This window comes from Pseudorasbora parva, chromosome 7, assembly GCF_024679245.1.
Source record: "Pseudorasbora parva isolate DD20220531a chromosome 7, ASM2467924v1, whole genome shotgun sequence".
Lineage (NCBI taxonomy): Eukaryota > Metazoa > Chordata > Actinopteri > Cypriniformes > Gobionidae > Pseudorasbora > Pseudorasbora parva.
Window position 1 is genome coordinate 33,097,618 of NC_090178.1, and position 19,731 is coordinate 33,117,348.

General features: G+C 38.4%; 2 protein-coding genes across 2 annotated transcripts in view; both read right to left on the reverse strand.

Annotated features, from left to right (window-relative positions):
• The window catches only part of iffo1b (intermediate filament family orphan 1b), a 31,948-nt gene extending 24,728 nt beyond the window's left edge, over positions 1–7,220 (reverse strand). Inside the window, exon 1 of the mRNA XM_067449106.1 lies at positions 5,838–7,220. Coding sequence (XP_067305207.1) covers positions 5,838–6,835 — 998 coding nt within the window. The 5' untranslated portion in view covers positions 6,836–7,220. The remainder of the gene's footprint in view (positions 1–5,837) is intronic.
• A 305-nt stretch (positions 7,221–7,525) lies between these two features.
• Positions 7,526–19,324, reverse strand: opn9 (opsin 9). Its single transcript, XM_067449107.1, is given in 10 exon segments — positions 7,526–8,128; positions 8,131–8,367; positions 8,631–9,162; positions 11,511–11,591; positions 11,766–11,880; positions 12,094–12,232; positions 14,124–14,263; positions 15,175–15,325; positions 18,074–18,203; positions 19,203–19,324. Coding segments are annotated over 9 exon segments (1,581 nt in total). The 5' UTR covers positions 18,201–18,203; positions 19,203–19,324; the 3' UTR covers positions 7,526–8,069.
• Between the last annotated feature and the right edge of the window lie 407 nt (positions 19,325–19,731).

Sequence of the window (19,731 nt, forward strand, 5' to 3'; positions counted from 1 at the left end):
CCTTGAAGTGGTAGGCAACTTAAAATCCCAGAGCGGGGAAAGCGCATGCTAAGACACACAGTGCACAGAAGTCTGCAAATTTCTGCAGAGTCAATAGCTACAGACCTCCAAACATTGTGTGGCCTTTAGATCAGCTCAAGAACAGTGCATAGAGAGCTTCATGGAATGGGTTTCTAAAGCCAAACAGCTGCATCCAAGCCTTACATCACCAAGTGCAATACAAAGCTTAGGATGCAGTGGTGTAAAGCATGCCCCCACTGGACAGTGAAGACGTGTTCTCTTGAGTGACGAATCACGCTTCTCTGTCTGATAATATGATGGACAAGTCTGGGTTTGGCGGTTGCCAGGAGAATGGTACTTGCCTGACTGCATTATGCCAAGTGTAAAGTTTGGTGGAAGGGGGTTATGGCGTGGGGTTGTTTTTCAGGGGTTGGGCTTGGCCCCTTAGTTCCAGTGAAAATAACTCAATGTCTCAGCATAGCAATACATTTTGGACAATTTCATGCTCCAAGCTTTGTGTGAACAGTTTGGGGATGGCCCCTTCTTGTTTCAACTGCACACCAGTGTACAAAGTAAGGTCCATAAAGACATGGATGAGTGAGTGTAGTGTAGAGGAACTTTACTGGCCTGCACAGAGTCCTGACCTCAACCCAATAGAACACTTTTGGGATGAATTAGAGCGGAGACTGCAAGCCAGGCCTTGTCCAACATCAGTGCCTGACCTCACAAATGCATTTCTAGAAGAATGGTCCCAAAAATTCCCATAAACACACTCTCAAACCTTGTGTAACGCCTTCCCCGAAGAGTTGAATGGCAGCTGCCTCAAAACTTTTGGCAATATAGTGTATGTATATATATATATATATATATATATATATATATATATATATATATATATATATATATATATATATATATATATATATATATATATATATATACACACACACACACATAGCTGAAATTATTTAGAATTTTTTTAATCACAGATAGATAGAAAAAGACTTTCGAGGATGAGAGCCACAGATAGTGAAATACTGCTTACTAAATTAGAAAGCCAAAACAGAAAATAAATATAGACAAGAAAGTCTGAAAAAAGCTGAAACCATTACTAGAGCGAATGACAAAGTAGTCAAACGGAGAGACGCTGAACACACGATAACATCTGTTATGAAGCAGGCAGTTTTAGGACAGAGAGTCAAAATGACTTTTGTGCTTCTCAACAGTGTTTTTACCTGTTCTGATGAGTCAACAGACGGTAATGAGTTTGCAAACTGACTGTCCGTTCAGCCCTAGATTAAGCTGCTATACGTGACTGACAGCAGGTGGAATGCGGCGCTCTGGCTGCTGCAGGTTTGGACATAAAAAGAGCCGTGGGCCTGACTGAATACCACTATGTCTATGTGTTATTTCCCCTACAGCTGATTCGTATCTTCTAAATATATATGATCTTCCTTCTCATGTTCAACTCTAGCTTGCCAAGTAATAAAAGCCTTTGATATATACTAATAGTTCAAAAAAGTCATTTTTAAATTTCATTTATCTCCACCCATCCGAAACACCACCTCCATAACACCTTAACAGATTACAAAGAGGGAATTTATCCCATAGATTTAGCAATACTCAATTCAATAATCTCAGATTGATTCAAATAACTTCAGCAGCCATGAGAAATAAGGACATAGAGGGGCCATTCCTGTGATTTGGTGCCTTTCAATGTTAAACCTGTCTTTAGAATACATAAATAACACCATTTCAACATTATTGAATTTGATGTAAAAACAATTTTACAACATTTTGAACCACCATATATGACAATTTTTCCTATGTTCTTATGCCTGCATATTCCAATTTCATGATAAAACTTACTATTTGTGTTTTTGTTTTGTTTTTTACATTATTGGGTCTATCAATAAAGATGTTCTCTATATATTCTTTTCAATTATTTATTTGAGCAATTATAATCAAGGCTTTTAGCTTGTCCCTCAATTTATTGTCCACCCTGTTATTTTTAACTACTTTCCCTTTAAATGCAAGTTGGTAAAATTAGCATTGAATTTTTTTTTAAAAAAAGCCGTCCTTACTGATTTGGAGGGAAAACAACTTACTTGAGATCCTCTATTATTTTTTGTCAAAATTTTAACAAATTCTCAGGAAAAATTGGGGAAAAAGTTGAAAAATAAAGGGAAAAATTAAAAAAGTTAGTAGAAAAATCTTAAAATTACAATTTTTAAATACCATGCAATTGTTAAATAGATAAACCTTCTATGCATGAGCTTCTTTTTGCTCAGACTTGGTACAGTGGCTGATTTTAGGTCAGAATGTCCACTTTCATTGTGTCCCCTCTATTAAGTGTACATCGTGATGTGAAAGTAATTTATGTTTAAAGTTGATGAAGTAATGTATTTAAACTTCTTTGACGATGATTTTGTTTCCCATCTAAATCCAGTTCCAACTAAAATAATGTATCTGGTTGTATGTGAGAGATAGGAAATCATCAATTTATCCATTCTGTGCACTTTGTCCACCCTGTTAAATAATTTTTTTAAACAATAATTTTATAAAATCAGCACACACAAAAAAAAAAACATATTAATAATTCAGTGACAATGAAAATTTACTGGAGTATCAATAATGCTGTACTTTAAAAACGCCTTCAAGGCATTGGTATCTGAAAACAAAAAACCTAAAATGATGCGTTTGTGAGAAAGTTAAATTAATGCACAATATTTCTATTTTCTGATAATTTATTAAATTTATTAAAAGAGTTTAACCCAAAGTATTTTTTTCAAATGTTTTACATAACCCTACCTGACTACATGACAAAATCTTTTAAAAACTGAGTTTGATTTTCTAAATTGTATGATGTCCAAAAGCCACCGAATACCAGGAATGACCCAGAGATATGTTTACTTCATGTCTCTGCACATAACTGCCAGCAGATGCACTTTTATGATTTTATCTCACAAAAGTTGCAAGTCACAACTCGTTCTCTCTCTCTCTTTTTTTTTTTTTTTTACAGATTCCACTTGCAGGATGAGTAGTTTTTTTTGTTGTGGTCTTAAACACCTGCAGGTTCGAGCCTTTTCAAGTTTGAAAAGTAACCACTTCATGCAGGAAGTGCAAAAAGACTGCAGCCCGCTCTGCATTGAAGCAAGGTTTGTTCGTGACAGATGCACAGGTTATCAGAGGTCAATGCGAGTCAGGTTCCCCTTAGCATCAGAAGGGCAGAACATTGGAACATCTTGAAATAGCCCGGTGTAAAAGTGCCTTATCCTCCTAAAATCCAGAAATCAAGTTTTGGATTTGACAATAAACACAAAGGGGTCTACTATTGAAAATGCTTCTATTGTGCATTTTTCATTTAAAGGCCAACTCCGGTGAGAAATGAACCTAGGGGTAATTAACACATGGTTACCGAGTAGATCGTTCTCTGTGATGCGTTTTCATGAAAATCGAATGTAAAGAATTTTATCTATAAAAACAGATTAGCTTATAATGCTTGACTATGAGGCACAGGGTGGTAAAATTAAATCGCTAGTTAATACCACTAACAAGGCTCAAAATAGCCTCACACTAACACGGTAGAAAATGAGGGTCTCTACATGCAAACCGAAGCATTGAGAACTTTGTAAGTGTACAAACAGTTTAATAAGAAGATACTTTATAAAGATAGTACATTACACGTTTATGGTCAGGCGCCATCTTGGAAAACAGTGTCGACGAGTCGATCCACGAACGCTGTGCTAAGTGAGCTGGTCGATAGAAATTAAGTTTGTTTCCAAGATGAATGCGTAATGCACTGTGTTTATCTTCTTATAAAACTGTTTGTACACTTACAAAGTTCTCAATGCTTCGGTTTGCATGTAGAGACCCTCATTATGCTACCGTGAGGCTATTTTGAGCCTTGTTAGTGGTATTAACTAGCGATCTACTCGTTAACAAGCCTGCAGTCTCCCTCTCATTTACTGAAGCTTTCGAGCCTCGATCGCCCCCTGGTGACCGGTCCCAGTATAGCCGCCCCTCTGTGTTTTCTAATGGACGTGAGGCAAACTAAATAATAAAATTACACTTCAAAAAAATTTCCCCAAAGTTAGTTTATGTCACTGAAGGCAGTTATCATCACGATGATTTCATTCAGGTGTTCGTTTTAAAAATAAGTTTACTTTGAGTTAGTTATTTGGTGCTTTAAAAACGGTGGGTGTGACGTCATGATTGACAGCTGAGACTTCCGTCTTCTCTGAGTGAAGTTGTCACTGAGGCACTAACAGACTTTTTTCAAAATTTTTGGGAGCAGATTAGAGCTTTAGCTTTAATTTCTACATTTCCATAACTGTTTATTTCACACCAACATAATTAATTGTTCTGCATCTGCGAGAGTGTGGGCGGGCTTTTGATATCGCAGCTGTACTTCCTGCTCTACTTCCTGCGCTCTACTGTGCAACTCCGGTCCCGAAATCGCTACTGCGCAGACTCGGTCCCAAGATGTCAGCGCCGTGCACCCCCGCCTGAAAGCTTCAAATCTTCCAAGCGGAAACGGATGATGTCGAGTCGTCCATATTTTTTTACGGTCTATGCTCGTTAACCACCTGTTAATTACCTCTAGGTTCATTTCTCACCGGAGTTGCCCTTTAAAGTCAAATTTGATCATTTCTTAAACTGTAATTTAAAATAAAAAACTATGCAGAGTGTCTATTTACACTAAAGGCATGTTTACATGACAACAATGGTCTAAAAACACACATCAACGTTGTCAAAAATAATCCACGTTCACAAGAATCTGCGCAAATGACTAAAAAGGCTGTATTATGCATGCCAGGCCAGTAGATGTCGCTTTGTCAAGAAACACCCGGTGAACTTGTAATACACGTGAGAACATGTAATACGCATGACGTCACCATTTTTACAGATTCGCGTTTTTGTTGTTTATGTGGAGACTGTAAAGGTATAGTTTGCAAAACCTTGCACTTTAAAACCCATTTTCAAAAGCTTGCGTTTTCCGTTTTCAGTTTAAAACTGTATCGTGTAAACAAACTCTAACTGCAAATAGCCTGCCTTGTCGGCAGAGGCTATCTACACTAACCGAGTTCTGGTTGGGCCAGACAAAATAGCGGAAGACGCTGAATTGTCAACAGTAATAATAATAGTTTAGTGGTAAGGAGTGTGACAGAAAGGTTGGATTCAAATCGAGTTCGAATCTGCCTTTGTCTTTGCCTTTTCCCATCACACATCAGATAGGAAAGGCATTTATTTTCAATAATATATTCAAAAAGTGTCTCTAAAAAGTGTCTAACGTGTGTTTAATAATAAAGTGTTTAGGGTTAGAGGAAGGTGTAGGGAGGGCTTTATTATACCAATAAGGTGGCATCCATTTAATAATTTTACTAAATATTATCATTTACACTCAATGTTAATTATTGCAAACCGTTTAATGTACAACAGCACTGAGATTCGAATATCTGCCACTATTTATAAGTATAAATAGCATCTAACTACCATTTACACTTAATGCAATGAAAATACTATTTTTACATAGTGTAAATAGAATCTATTAGTGTAAATAGCCGATCCACCCTCATTATGCTACCGTGTTGGTATTTAATGTCAGTTGGTATTTAATGTCAACAGCACTAAAGCTGAAGAAAGAAAAGAATGTTTCTACATCCCTGGAGGTCATTCAAACTGGCAATCATGTCTCAAAGCCATCATGACTCATACACTCCTGAAAAGCAGGGAGCTTTTGCAGCAGAGGTTTGTTATAAGAGCCACACACAGAAACCATTTCTCATAAACAAACATTCAGCCATAATAAGCATCTATAATATCTCTATATTCACCTTCGCTTGTACTCATCCCTCTCCCTTTTGATTTTGGCCAGGACGTTGTAAAGTGCTCTGATCTCTGGGGTGATGGTGTCTATCTGGACACCCACGCCGTCCGGGTGGACCCACGATACTCCGGGACTGGTGACCCGAGTCTCTGACCCGCTTCCCAGTTTACGAGTGTGGTTGTAGGACCAGATAGTGCCCGGGAGGAAGCGGGGAGGAGGGTTGGGAGACGTCCCGATGCCAATGCTGCTCACTTGTGGAGTATTATTAGAGTTGTTGGTGTTGGCCGAGGCGGGTTCATTGGTGGGTGTCGACAGACTAACCGTGATGGTTGGGTTTCTGTTGGTGTTTGGGTTGGTTGTGGTTTCATCTTCATCTTTATTGGGCTCAAGCTTGAGGACAGTTGTAAGAGAAGGCATAAACAACGTAGTGGGTCTTTTGGCAGAATTGTTAGTGTTTTGGAAGGACAGAGTCCCAGGCCGGACAGCAATAGGCCCAATAAACCCAGTCTGGACACCAATTTCTTTGGTCTTTCCATCTTCCACGCCTCCACTCGCATTATTGCTGTTTAAAGCCTGCTGAAGCTGTAACTCCAATATCTTATTGCGTCTCTCCAGTTCATGCACTTTAGCCAGAAAGCATCGGAACCGCAGATTGAGGGTCTTCAGGACGCTTATATTTGATCCCAGGTCGTTCCTCAATGCCATGGCTGTAGGTGGAGGAGGTTGGGACCAGTGGAGGGATGGACTGAAGTGCAGGTAAGAGGATGCCGTAAGGTCAAGTGCGGTTTGGGGGACGCCAGCAGGGCCAGGTTGTTCTCCGAGGAAAAAAGAGGAAGGGTCAGGAGCTCCGAGGACAGCAGCCTCGGGGAGTAAACCGGAGGGAGAATCGGGATGACCGGGTCCTTCTGGATTGTGATGCTGTTGGTGCTGCTGCTGCTGATGATGATGATGAAGGGGAGAATTCATGCTACGGTACGGAAAACTGAAGCGCTGCAGATCTGGCATGAACACCAGCTATGTCTGACTCCAAAAGTCTGACGTCAAAACAATTAACGGCTTGATTTCAAAGGTCAATAGTGTTTAGCGACCCAGTGACAAGGCAATGTCCACATTTAACTCGTTAAAGCCTTATGCAACGCGATAAGAGTATTACAGCTTGCGCGTGAATGCTGAGTAAGGATGAGACGCTGATGGAGATGAACCTAGTCTCACTGCAGCAACCGAGAAACGCGTCAAATGTGAAACAGCCTAATTACAGAAGCATGCAATACCTCTACTCTAACAAGCAACGTATATTGTTAAAACGTTAACGAAATAGATTTAAAATAGGTCCAAACGAAAGTCTTGTGGCTTCCCTGCCTGGAAACCTGAATACACTTGAGCCTTCGAGTCTCTCTGCAGCGCTTCAGTGCGGCGGATAGCCTGCTACCGTAATATCAGCAGTATCTGTCGCATAGTGTCTGATTACTTAATATTCCAGAGCCGCAATATAATGTTTGGTACATGACGTTGCGTACAATAAGCTATATTTAAATATAATCACTGTTTAAAAATGAACAACAACTATCTGTGTGCTATTCCCACTCTGTGTTTGCCCTAAAGGGGCACTTACGGTAACAAACATATTACCTCATGCATCATAATAACAAAGCAAGGCTGACGTCACAAATCTACAACAAATAACCATTGTACTTCATATAGGGCTTCTTATTTCGGATATTTTTATTTATTTGCAAGCTACAAAATTAACATATCAAATTCTTTTCGTAATGGCAAATTTTATTTACATTTCACACTTATTCAGAAATAGTATTTTGCAATAGGCCTACCCTACTTTTGACTGGATAGTGCTCTCTAAATATGTAAAAACACAAATACACTATGTAAATTCATAAAATATTTGGTTACACAAAATATAAATAAATAAATAAATACACTGGATTTAACAATACGCTTAAACATACAAAGGATCAAATAAATATGAAAATGTATAGGCCTATGTGAATTCAGGTTGATTGAGACACTTTTCCCCCATCTTCCCAATGGCAAAAACTGTCCCATTCAACCTGAATTCACCCCTACTTTAGCTTCATGTGTCAAATAACTAGTATAAAACTGAATGGGTGCATTACTGTGTAAAAATCGCACACTGGATGACACTTATAGGAAAACAAATCGATATTTTAACTAAAACAGAGATACTTTGAGCTAACTAACTGCTTTAAGAACTGTTTCTGTATTAGATATCAGCAGGCATCACTCCCATCAACAAGCTGCTAGAGGTGGATTCTCTAAATCATGTTTCGTCTCTCTTTCCACCTCCTTCCCTCTCTCTCTTTCTAAATTGACCTGTGTATCTAAGTTTGCAGTATCCAAGGTTGCCCACCCGACTGACGCATTGTCCTGACAGGACCCTCTCTTCCCTCTACTCTTCCGTGAGGAATCTTTTTTCACGCGCTCCGCAGATGGCTGGCTAGTAGGTGTGCTTCTTCTTCTCCAGCTGTAAATATAAGAGAGAGTGACGCTTCCACGATGCCCTGCATGTGTGATAAATACAGAGATAGAAAGAAAAATGTGAGAAAAATACAGATAAATTAAAATAAAAAAGTATAAATGAGATAGATAGATAGATAGATAGATAGATAGATAGATAGATAGATAGATAGATAGATAGATAGATAGATAGATAGATAGATAGATAGATAGATAGATAGATAGATAGATAGATAGATAGATAGATAGATAGATAGATAGATAGATAGATAGATAGATAGATAGATAGATAGATAGAGTTCCTGACCATCAGAATCACTTCCATCTGTGCTTCTGACTCTCCTTCTCTCTCCATCTTTTCCTCTCAGGCACAGCAGATCATAGACGTCCTCCCTGAAGTCACGATTCATGATCTGGTAGATGAAGGGGTTTATCATGCAGTGGGACTTGGCAAAAACAGCAGGGATGAGCGAGACCTCTGGCTTGAGGATGGACACAAGATGTGACCGGTGTTCGTCCATTCCTCCATGTGCAGAACCCACAGTTGAACTGGCTCCGTGATGCCCGACTGAATGGGAATGATCTGAAGTCATGTTCCTCCAGGAACCAAAAGCATCTCCGAAGTGTTCTGAAGCAGTCCAGTTAACGAGGAAGGGAAACCCGAAGACATCAGAGAACCCTCCGCCATGGCCGACAGCTGCTCCTGATGTCCCGCCCGGAAGAACCGCTCCGCCGTCTTCCCCGAGGTGCTCTTCTCTGGCAGTCAAAGCGGAGTAGAGCGAAACAATCGCATAGGGAGTCCAGGCGATCAGAAATGAGGAACAAACCACTGCTGCTATCTGTAACAGAGCATTTCAGAAACGGTATACTGTTATATCAGAAAGAAATTAGAAATTGTGTGAATCATGAAAAAGAGAACATTTTATAGAAATGTGGAGGTAAAAGCAGGGCCAGAATCAGAGGAGGCACCTCAAACAGGACCAAAAAGGCCCCCTATGAAATCAGCAGGCTATTTATTTTAATTTAATTTTTAGATGGAAATGTCTATTTTGTTTGGAATTTGTCCCTTTTTTATTTATTTTTGCCCCCTATTTATTTATTTATTTATTTATTTATTTATTTATTTATTAGTGTTTCAAGGCCATCAGCATTAGTATACTAATAACTAGTATAACTTTAAAAAATGGTGTTCTATTCTAAGCTTAGTTTACTGTTTATTAGAGGCATTTATTTAGAGGCATTTCCAGAACATCACAACTTCTGTTTTTTTTACCAACTTTAAAGCAAGCAGGTTGTAAAGGTATACTGTACCATATATAAAAATAAATAAATAAATAAATAAACGTTTTCCCATTTATTTAATTTACAAACCCGATTCCAAAAAAGTTTTGACACTGTAAAAATTGTGAATAAAAACAGAATGCAATGTTGACATTTTAAATTTCAATATTTTATTCAGAATACAACATAGATGACGTGAAATGTTTAAACTGAGAACATGTATCATTTTAAGGGAAAAATTAGTTGATTTTAAATTTCATGTCATCAACACATGTCAAAAAAGTTGTGACAAGGCCATGTTTACCACTGTGTGGCAGGAATGTTGTCCCATTCTTGTCTAAACAAGGCTTTTAGTTGCTCATCTGCCTTAGGTCTTCTTTGTTTCTTCTTCTTCCTCTTTATGGTGTGCCAAAAGTTTTCTATGGGTGAAAGATCTGGACTGCAGGCTGCCCATTTCAGAGCCCTGATCCTTCTTCTACGCAGCCATGATGATGTAATTGATGCAGTATTTTGTTCTAGCTTTGTCATGTTGGAAAATGCAAGGTCTTTCCTGAAAGAGAGGACGTCTGGATGGGAGCATATGATGTTCTAGAACTTGGATATACCTTTCAGCATTGATGGTGCCTTTCCAGATGTGTAAGCTGCTCATGCCACACACACTCATGCAGCCCCATACCATCAGAGATGCAGGCTTCTGAACTGAGCGCTGATAACTACTGCTTCTTCCCGGGTTGGTGACATCATAAACCCTTGCCAGTCACCGCAGATGTGTCCTTGTCTTCTTTAGTCCGGATGACATGGCGTCCCAGTTTTCCAAAAAAGAACTTCAAATTTTGATTAGTCTGACTACAGAACAGTTTTCCACTTTGCCACAGTCTATTTTAAATGAGTCTTGGCCCAGAAAAACACCTTCGCTTCTGGATCATGTTTAGATATGGCTTCTTTTTTTTTTTCCTATAGAGTTCTAGCTGGCAACGGCGAATGGCACAGTGGATTGTGTTCACCGACAATATTTTCTGGACGTATTCCTGAACCCATGTTGTAGTTTTCATTACAGTAGCATTCCTGTATGTGATGCAGATTCTCTAAATCGTTGGATAATATTATGCACTTAAGATGATGATAACTTCAAACTCTTTGCAATTTTTCTCTGAGAAACTCTCTAATATTGGTTCACTATTTTTTCGCTGCAGCATTGGAGGAATTGGTGATCCTCTGCCCATCTTGACTTCTAAGAGACATTGCCACTCTGAGAGGCTCTTTTTATACCCAATCATGTTACCAATTGACCTAATAAGTTGCAAATTGGTCCTCTAGCTGTTCCTTATATGTACATTTCAATTTTCCAACCTCTTATTGCTACCGGCCCCAACTTTTTTGAAACTCTCATGAAATCCAAAATGAGCCGATATTTGGCATGACATTTCAAAATGTCTCACTTTTAACATTTGATGTTATATATATTCTATTGTGAATAAAACATAAGTTTATGATCTTTGTAAATTATTGCAATCCTTTTTTATTCACAATTTGTACAGTGTCCCAACTTTGGAATCGGGTTTGTAGTTCATTTATATAACAAAAATGTATCTATCTTTTTTTGTGTGTGCGAACAATATCAACCAATATACTTTCATGGCATTTCATAACTATATTATGTTTTGGCGAATTGGTGGTGAATTGAATTTATATGAATTCGAACAATGTCATTCATACATTTTTGTACAAACCTGCTTGCACTGAGGGTTAAGGTGGTGGACCTTCATAATTACTTTTTAAATTAAAAAAAGCAATTAAAAAAAATTCGTACAAAATTGCCCACTCGTAAAATAGTTATGTTAAATAGTTTTGTCTGAGAAGAGGGTCCTTTCCAAAGGCATTATGGGTGACCATTTAGAGCTCGTACCTTCGTCAGCCGAAGATCCTTGCTGCTGTGAGTAACACTGGATGAAGGGATTGAAGCCAGTATGCGTCCAGAACGATATACCTGAAATCACACAACACTATAGCAACTCTTTAATTCACCTTCAAGATTTCTCAGTCAACAATGGGATTAAACTGTCAAATAACAATTGTTCGTAAAAATCACATTATTATAACAGAATGAGGTCAAATAATCTCTGCATGCCTTAGCTTCCTTATTAATATGAATAATTCTCACCCTAAAGAGGATGGCAAGGTATGAAGCGATGATAGTGAGGGTGGGAACTCCGAAGCAGAGTGACAGGATCAGGAAAATATAGACTTTATCATTGAGTGAAGACTTCATCCTCCACCTGTGGCCACAGGAAGCAAAGCATGAACACATCAACACACATTTTCTGTGCTGTGGGCATATGTTCCACTTGTTTGTGGATAAAATAACTTTCATCTGCTTAAAAGTAAAAGCCTTCTGAAAGCCCTTGAGAAAGAACGCCCTCTGAAAACCCTAACAAATCACTGGGGAATAGGTTAGCAAGCCAGTTTTACTAATGTCTATGGTTCATTACCAGTTTATGGTGCAGCTGGTTCCAAACGGTTCCGGGCCATAACTACCAAAGCCAAATACAGGAAGTAAGGCCCAGAACAATGTATAGATCCACACTAGAGCGACAGACAGAGAGGCATGTCTTCTTTCAATCCACTGACCTGAGACAAAGGAAAAGGTACATTAGTAAACATCTAAAAAGCTTGCTTAATGGCTCCATCGTTGATACAAAGGACTCAAATGTTTTATTGTATCGACTGTCACAGCCTGATACTGTTAGCTGAAAGAGAGATGCGCAGTCCATCCGAAATAGAGATCTATGTTTTGCACTGAGTGATCTGTGGTGATTGTAATTATGCCAATACTGCAGTGTGTACTGCAGTACATGTAATACATAGTAGTATTACATACTACTATGTAATACTGCAGTACATTTCTTCAATAACAAATCAGCTTAAGTGATCTAATTTTCTCAGCATTATGCTCTGTTCTTTCTCCGTCTGAGAAAATAAGTGCTTGTAAATAAGCGCATTGTGCTTATATTGTTCTTATACATACTTTATAAGTAGTAGGACTAACCTATTAATATCATATAAACTATTTTACTATTACTTTGATGTGTGTTTTTATTTGAGGTTGAAGGAACAGTGGGGGGTTTGGGGATGGGGGGGGCTAATAAAAGAGTTCTCAGATTATGAGAAGTGTCTTCCCTGGGTGAAAACAAATTATAATTTTTTTTGTCCAACAAGGACAACTAAATTCTACTTGTATCTGGCTGTGGAAAGGAATGCCTTAAACTAAGATATAGTTCACCCCAAATTTTTTAATTATCCCATAATTTACTCACCCTCAAGTCATCCTAGGTGTATTACATTCTTCTTTCAGACGAATAGAATCAGAGTTATATTAAAAAATGTCCTGGCTCTTCCAAGCTTTGTAATGGTAGTGATTGGCAGCCACAAATTTTAAGCCCAACAAAGTGTATTCATCCATTATAAAAGTAATCCACACAGCTCCAGGGGTTAATAAAGGCCTTCTGAAGTGAATTGATGCGTTTGTGTAAGACAAATATCCATATGTAAACCTTTATATTGTATATGTCCAATGTCATCGTCCAATGTCAAGTTTAATACGGAAGGCGGTCCTCCAGAAGCTGGACATTTTACTTTATAATGTTTATAAAGAAGGCCTTTATTAACCCCTGGAGCTGTGTGGATTACTTTTATAATAGATCGATAATCCTTTTTGGGCTTCATCTTTTTGCCTGCCATTTATAATGCTTGAAAGAGCCATTTTTAAAGGGGTGGTAAAACATTCTTTCGAAGGCTTGATTGTGTTTGCAGGGTGCACTGTAACATGTGTTCATGCCTCGTTTAAAAAAAACCCCATTATTTATCATACATTTTACCTTTATTTTACACTGCTCTGTCTCTCCTTGTAAAAAACGGTCTGATGGTTTCCTGGTTCTATGAAGCCAGTCCCACAAAAATACCCAATGGGCTCAGATTGGCTGGCCTAGCTGTTTTGTGATTCGCTAACTGCCTAGCACACTCCAGCCTACTCTTCTCCACAGCAATAAATGGCCTCGCCCCCTTATTTAATAGTCTTAATATTCTTTAAATACGGTTTATATAAATATTGGAGCTGCTGATGTCAGCAAGTCTGGAGGAAAAGGCTGTAGTTCCCTACCGGCCGTTTGCTGAAGTCCTTAGAAATTGATTTCTTTAAAAGCAAATATCTCTCTTTGCTTTAAACTTTGAGCGTTGTAACTTTGCAGATTTAGTTTATGCTCAAACAGCAACATTACACACTAGCTAAAGTTAGAAAAGTGATATTGTTATTTACCACCCCTTTAATATAGCTCTGATTGTATTCGTATGAAAGAAGAATGTCATATACACCAAGGATGACTTGGGTGAGTAAATCATGGGCTATTTTAGATTTTTGGTTGAACTAACCCTTTAACTTTACCTTCATTGCAGGTCTCAGAATTGTACAAGAATTCAAAACATAATGAAAACTGATGCAAAATTCAAACAGAATGAGAATTACCATATCGAACGCTACAGATCTTGAGGCAGCGGTCGAGGGAGATAAGGCAGGTGGTGATGAGAGACCCAATACCAAAAACAAAGCCTTGAATCCCATACCACATACAACCTGTTTCCCCAAAAATCCATCCATGGGACAGACTAAGAGAGACAAATAAGGGAGAAAAACAAACATTTTAGAGCACTAAAATTCCTGAGCACAGCGTCTAAAAATATCCTGAAGAACTCTACATAATTAATATGCTCACATTCTGCAGATCTACGTTTATTTTCTCTAAGACACGTTATCAGTTTCTTATAAACTCTGGATATGGTGTATACAAGTCCACAAGCCAAAAAGTCTTACTAAAAAAAAAAAGATTTTCTCTTCTTTTTCTTCACAAATGCATTTCTCTATCTTCCTTTATCTGGGGTCATGTTTTGGTGGTTTGTGAGAAGCAGAAAAAAACTTTCAGCTATATAAAAGTGAAACCCTTTTGGCCCCTTGAGAATCCACTCCATATTCAATGAAAAGTGTTGGCTCAAAATTTCAGAGGATTTTTGTTTTGTTGCCCTCAAAAATCTATTCCTGTCAATCAGATATGTATAAAGACGTATTAAATAAAGCAATAATACAAATCTGATTCGAGAGCACATCTAAGTGTTTTCCCCTAACCAAATGTCCCTTTTAAATCCTCTATAAAGTCAAATCAGATCAATATTATTCCTTGCATAGATGTTCTACATCATGTAGGCTAATAGCATCATCAATGGCTTATATTAAGACTGTCAGTCTTTTTTAACCAACACAATACCCTGGCCTTGACTCACACACACACACACACACACACACACACACACACACACACACACACACACACTCACACTCCAGAAACTACTGAGGGATAATAACAAGAGCGAATGATGCATGTCATAGACTAAAACACGCTTTAGCAAAGAGAGCTTACTTGCAATGTACACTATCGCCATGCCAAGCAAACTCAGTGACAAAAAATCATCCTCTAATCTTCTATGTAAATATCTCATCTAAAATTGCAGTCAGTGTAAGCTACCTTGAGATGATGATACATGGCGCCCCCAGCAGGCTGTAGCCGAAATCACAAACGGCCAGATTGATCGTCATCAGCTCGTGCGCTCTGAGCTTCTTTCTCCTCTGACCGTAAACCACCAAAACCAGCCCATTCCCAACCACCGATACCACACCTGGGACAGAAATGTACATCAAAGTGTCAGCCGTCATCTATACAAACAAAACTTCTGTTATATTTAAGGTAATCAAAAAAGCCAGACATTTCACTATAGATAAAATCGATTTTTTTTGGATACACAATACATGTAATTTTACAAAGGTTTTTATTTTATTTTATTTTTTTATTAATATGCATGTATGTATTCATGAACATACCCTTAACTGTTTGTTGTTGTTGTTGTTGTTTTGTGGCAACTTAGCATTATTTGACTAAATATTTTATTTTATTACAGTGAGCTAAAAAATATTGTGAGCTAAAAAGTATTGATTGTTAAATGGCTTGTAGCTTTGTTGAATATAAAAAAATATATATATATTAATACTGAATACCAAAAATATTAATTTTATACTAAATATAATACTAAACAATAAAAATATTAACAGAACATGATATATGTTAAGTGTCATTATTGATACACCTTTTAAAGTGCCCCTATTATGCTTTTTTTGGATTTTGCATAACTGCCACCCTATAGTCTTCTGACTGACCGTGATCACAAGAACTACAAGAGTTTGGTTGTCAGCATGTTGAAGAGAATGGACATTAGGAGCATTTTCAATAGTGGTCTTGCTAAATATGCTAAACCTTGCTATATTAAACAACAATAATATTCAAGATACACTATATTGCCAAAAGTACTGGCACACCCCTTCAAATTATTGAATTCAGGTGTTCCAATCACTTCCATGGCTACAGGTATATAAAATCAAGAACCTATGCAGACGATTCTACAAACATTTTGTGAAAGAATGGGTCACTCTCAGGAGCTCAATGAATTTAAGCGTGGTACCATGATAGGTTGCCACCGGTGCAAAACGTTAATTTGTAAAATTTCCTCACTAATAAATATTCCACGGTCAACTGTTAGTGGTATTACAACAAAGTGGAAGCAATTGGGAACAACAGCAACTCAGCCATGACATGGTAGGCCATGTAAAAGATGGTTTCATAGAATGGGTTTTCATGGCCGAGCAGCTGCATCCAAGCCTTACATCACCAAGTGCAATGCAAAGCGTTGGATGTAGTGGTATAAAGCACGCCACCCCTGGACTCTAGAGCAGTGGAGACGCGTTCTCTGGAGTGAGGAATCACATTTCTCTGTCTGGCAATCCGATGGATGAGTCTGGGTTTGGCGGTTGCCAGGAGAACAGTTCTTGCCTGACTGCATTGAGCCAAGTGTAAAGTTTGTTGGAGGGGGGTTATAGGGTGGGCTTGTTTTTCAGGGGTTGGGCATGGTCCCTTAGTTCCAGTAAAATTAACTCTTAATGTCTCAACATTCCAAGCCATTTTAGACAATTCTCGTCCAACATCAGTGCCTGACCTCACAAATGCACTTCCAGAAAAATGGCCAAAAATTCACATAAACACTCGTAAACCTTTTGGAAAGCCTTCCCAGAAGAGTTGAAGCTGTTATAGCTAAAAATGGTGGGCCAATTCCATTTCAGATTAAGAATGGGATGTAATAATGTATCTTCAAAAATAATAATGTAGCATTAAAGGGGTGAGGAATTGAGAAATCAACTTTCCCTTGAGCTTTTGATAATGGTAATATAAGATTATCATGTAAGGCTGAAAACGTCCTTTTTAGTGAAAAAAAGCTTTTATAGACACCAGGCCCAGAAAACGATCGTGAGCTTCATTCTTACATCATAGCGCGACAAAACATCGCCTCTACAGAACGTGTAATTCAGTAACCCCGCCCACCTACTCATGGAGCTGTTCGGATCACTAGCCAGCAGCAATAAACACGCTGAAGAAGATAGCAAGATATTGTGGAAGAACACAGATGCTGCATAAGCTTCCTTCGGCTCATAATATTAGGAATGTGGGATACTTCATTTATTTTTAATGAAGTTCCAGCTTAGGTGGGTAAGACTGTACGTGTGTTTGCTTCATTTCACAATGGAATCATTTAAACAAGCCTTTAGTGCTGGATTTGCAGAAACAATGTTGTGTCTTCTATATTGGATCCGACAGGAATGGTGCAACAAACTTATGTGAGTAAAATGTCTTTTTTATGTAGTGATAGTAATCCAGGGGCTGTGTGTTTTCCAGACGGGCAACCAAAACGTACACCCGTTGGCAGAAACGGGTTGCACACAATCTGGTTGCACAAGTGTGTGTGTGTGTGTGTGTGTGTGTGTGTGTGTGTGTGTGTGTGTGTGTGTGTGTGTGTGTGTGTGTGTGTGTGTGTGTGTGTGTGTGTGTGTGTGTGCTCGCACGGTTCGCGCTTATACCGACTGATCATGTGGTCCATGTAATACAGAAATAATATTCCAATCAATCGCGGGTGGATAAGAAATAAATCATTGTTTGCTTGATTAAGACGTGAGAGCCCTCTGTGGTCGAGAGAATCTTTGCAGTTGCCCCTTTCAAAATAATCTCTTCCTCATGTGAACTGAACTGACAGGGGCATAGATATGACAGCGGAGCTGAAGCTCATTAAATATGCAAATCTTATCCAATCCTAGCCGTGGGCGTTTACTTCCAAGTCTCCAGTGCTGCACGCCCATCAAAAAAACAGCGTTTTGGAGAGAGCCTCAAAACCAGTGTAGAAAATAGCCTATTACTTATTAGTTATGATGTTTTTGAATTTTAAACCACAAAAAAAGTCATTAGTTGACATCAGACAACAGTATAAAAGAAGAAATAAAGCCATTTCATGACACCTTTAATAATGATATAGAAACAGATAACTGACCCGTGATGATGAGGAAGATGGCTATGCTGAGGTCAGTGGATGAAGAGAGTTGTGAGCGGAAGGCATGAGGGATGGAGGACGGGACAGAAACAGACCCCATCCATGAGCCATTCACTCTCTTAGACATGAACTATTAACAGAGGCATAGAAAGAAAAAGACAGAGACATAATGAGACAGTGCTGCTCTGCCCGACTAACATGCTGGACTGACAAATTAAAGTTGTACAGTAAAGTACAGTAAAGTTGACAATAAAGTTGCATATTCAAACAAGTATTAAAGCTCATGTTCTGTTAACATTGCCTTCAGAGGTGAACTGGCACCCCGACTGAGTCTGCTGATATAAATAAGCTGATAACATCACTGTTTTCTCTAGAGTGACTGTACAGCCAAATCAAATTTTGTTGCAATATTGTCCTGTTTGACACTGTGAAGCTGCTTTGAAACAATCGTCATTGTAAAAGCGATATATAATTAAAGGTGACTTGACTTGACTTCACTGGCTGTATTAGGACTTTCAGACCCAAATTATTTTTGTGTAAAAATAATCATAATAAATAATGAAATATTATGAAATATTTAAATAATAATTCGTTTAAATATTTCATAACTCATGACAAATATTGACAAATATTATCGAAGCATTAACCCATGAGCCGTGAACCACGTTTGGGTCCAATATGTACAAACCCAACCACTGGCTTAAATGAACCTAGGTTTAAAGGTCACATTTGTGTTTGTCCATATTTGACACAAACATGCATTTTTTGCAACAGTGCATTAATATGAATGTTGAGGCATGTTATAAAATTATTAGGAAAACGGATAATTTGATACTTCAATGTTAGAGATATTAATAGGGCCGTGAAACAAAGCATAAGGCTTAAATAACTAAGAAAACCAAAATCATTCTCACTTAGAAAATATTCTTGGAGGGAAAAGTGAGCATATATGAACAAGAAACAAACAAACAGGGGAAGAAAAAAAAACATAAAAAAATTGTGTTAGTGTTATTTCACTGAAGCTTTCTGTCCAACATAACTCAGCTTTAAAATGTCAGATAAACTATATGGTCACTAACAGAGGCACATCTGAGCAAAGAACAAGGTGAAGAAGTTTTTTTTTACTCACCTTTCTCTTTGCAAGTCCACCTCTTCTGTGTTTATCTCTCTGTCTTTTCCTAGTCTGCCACTCTTGGAATCAATCTCAAAGTGAAATGCTTGCTTTTCAGTCTTAAGCCTCTTTTGTTCCTGTTGCCCTCTGTTTATACGGGAGGAGCGAATCAATTTGGCTGTGGTCAATCTGGCAGAGGACCATCAGGATTCAACAGTAACCCTCCCATCCTTTTGAACAACCCCCGCCTCCCTCTTCATGCGCACCTCTACCTTCCTCTCATCCCTCTTTCACACTTTACCTATGATTATAGAATATACCACAGACGGAAGTTAGTTTTTATAGACGACGGGAGCTGTGAATGATGTTTTAGTGAGATGAAATAACATCACAACAGACATGGCACTTGTTGGTGCTTTAAAATGAATAGAGTAATGGCATAATCTGTGTATGTGGGTGAGAGAGAGAGAGAGAGAGAGAGAGAGAGAGAGAGAGAGAGAGAGAGAGAGAGAGAGAGAGAGAGAGAGAGAGAGAGAGAGAGAGAGAG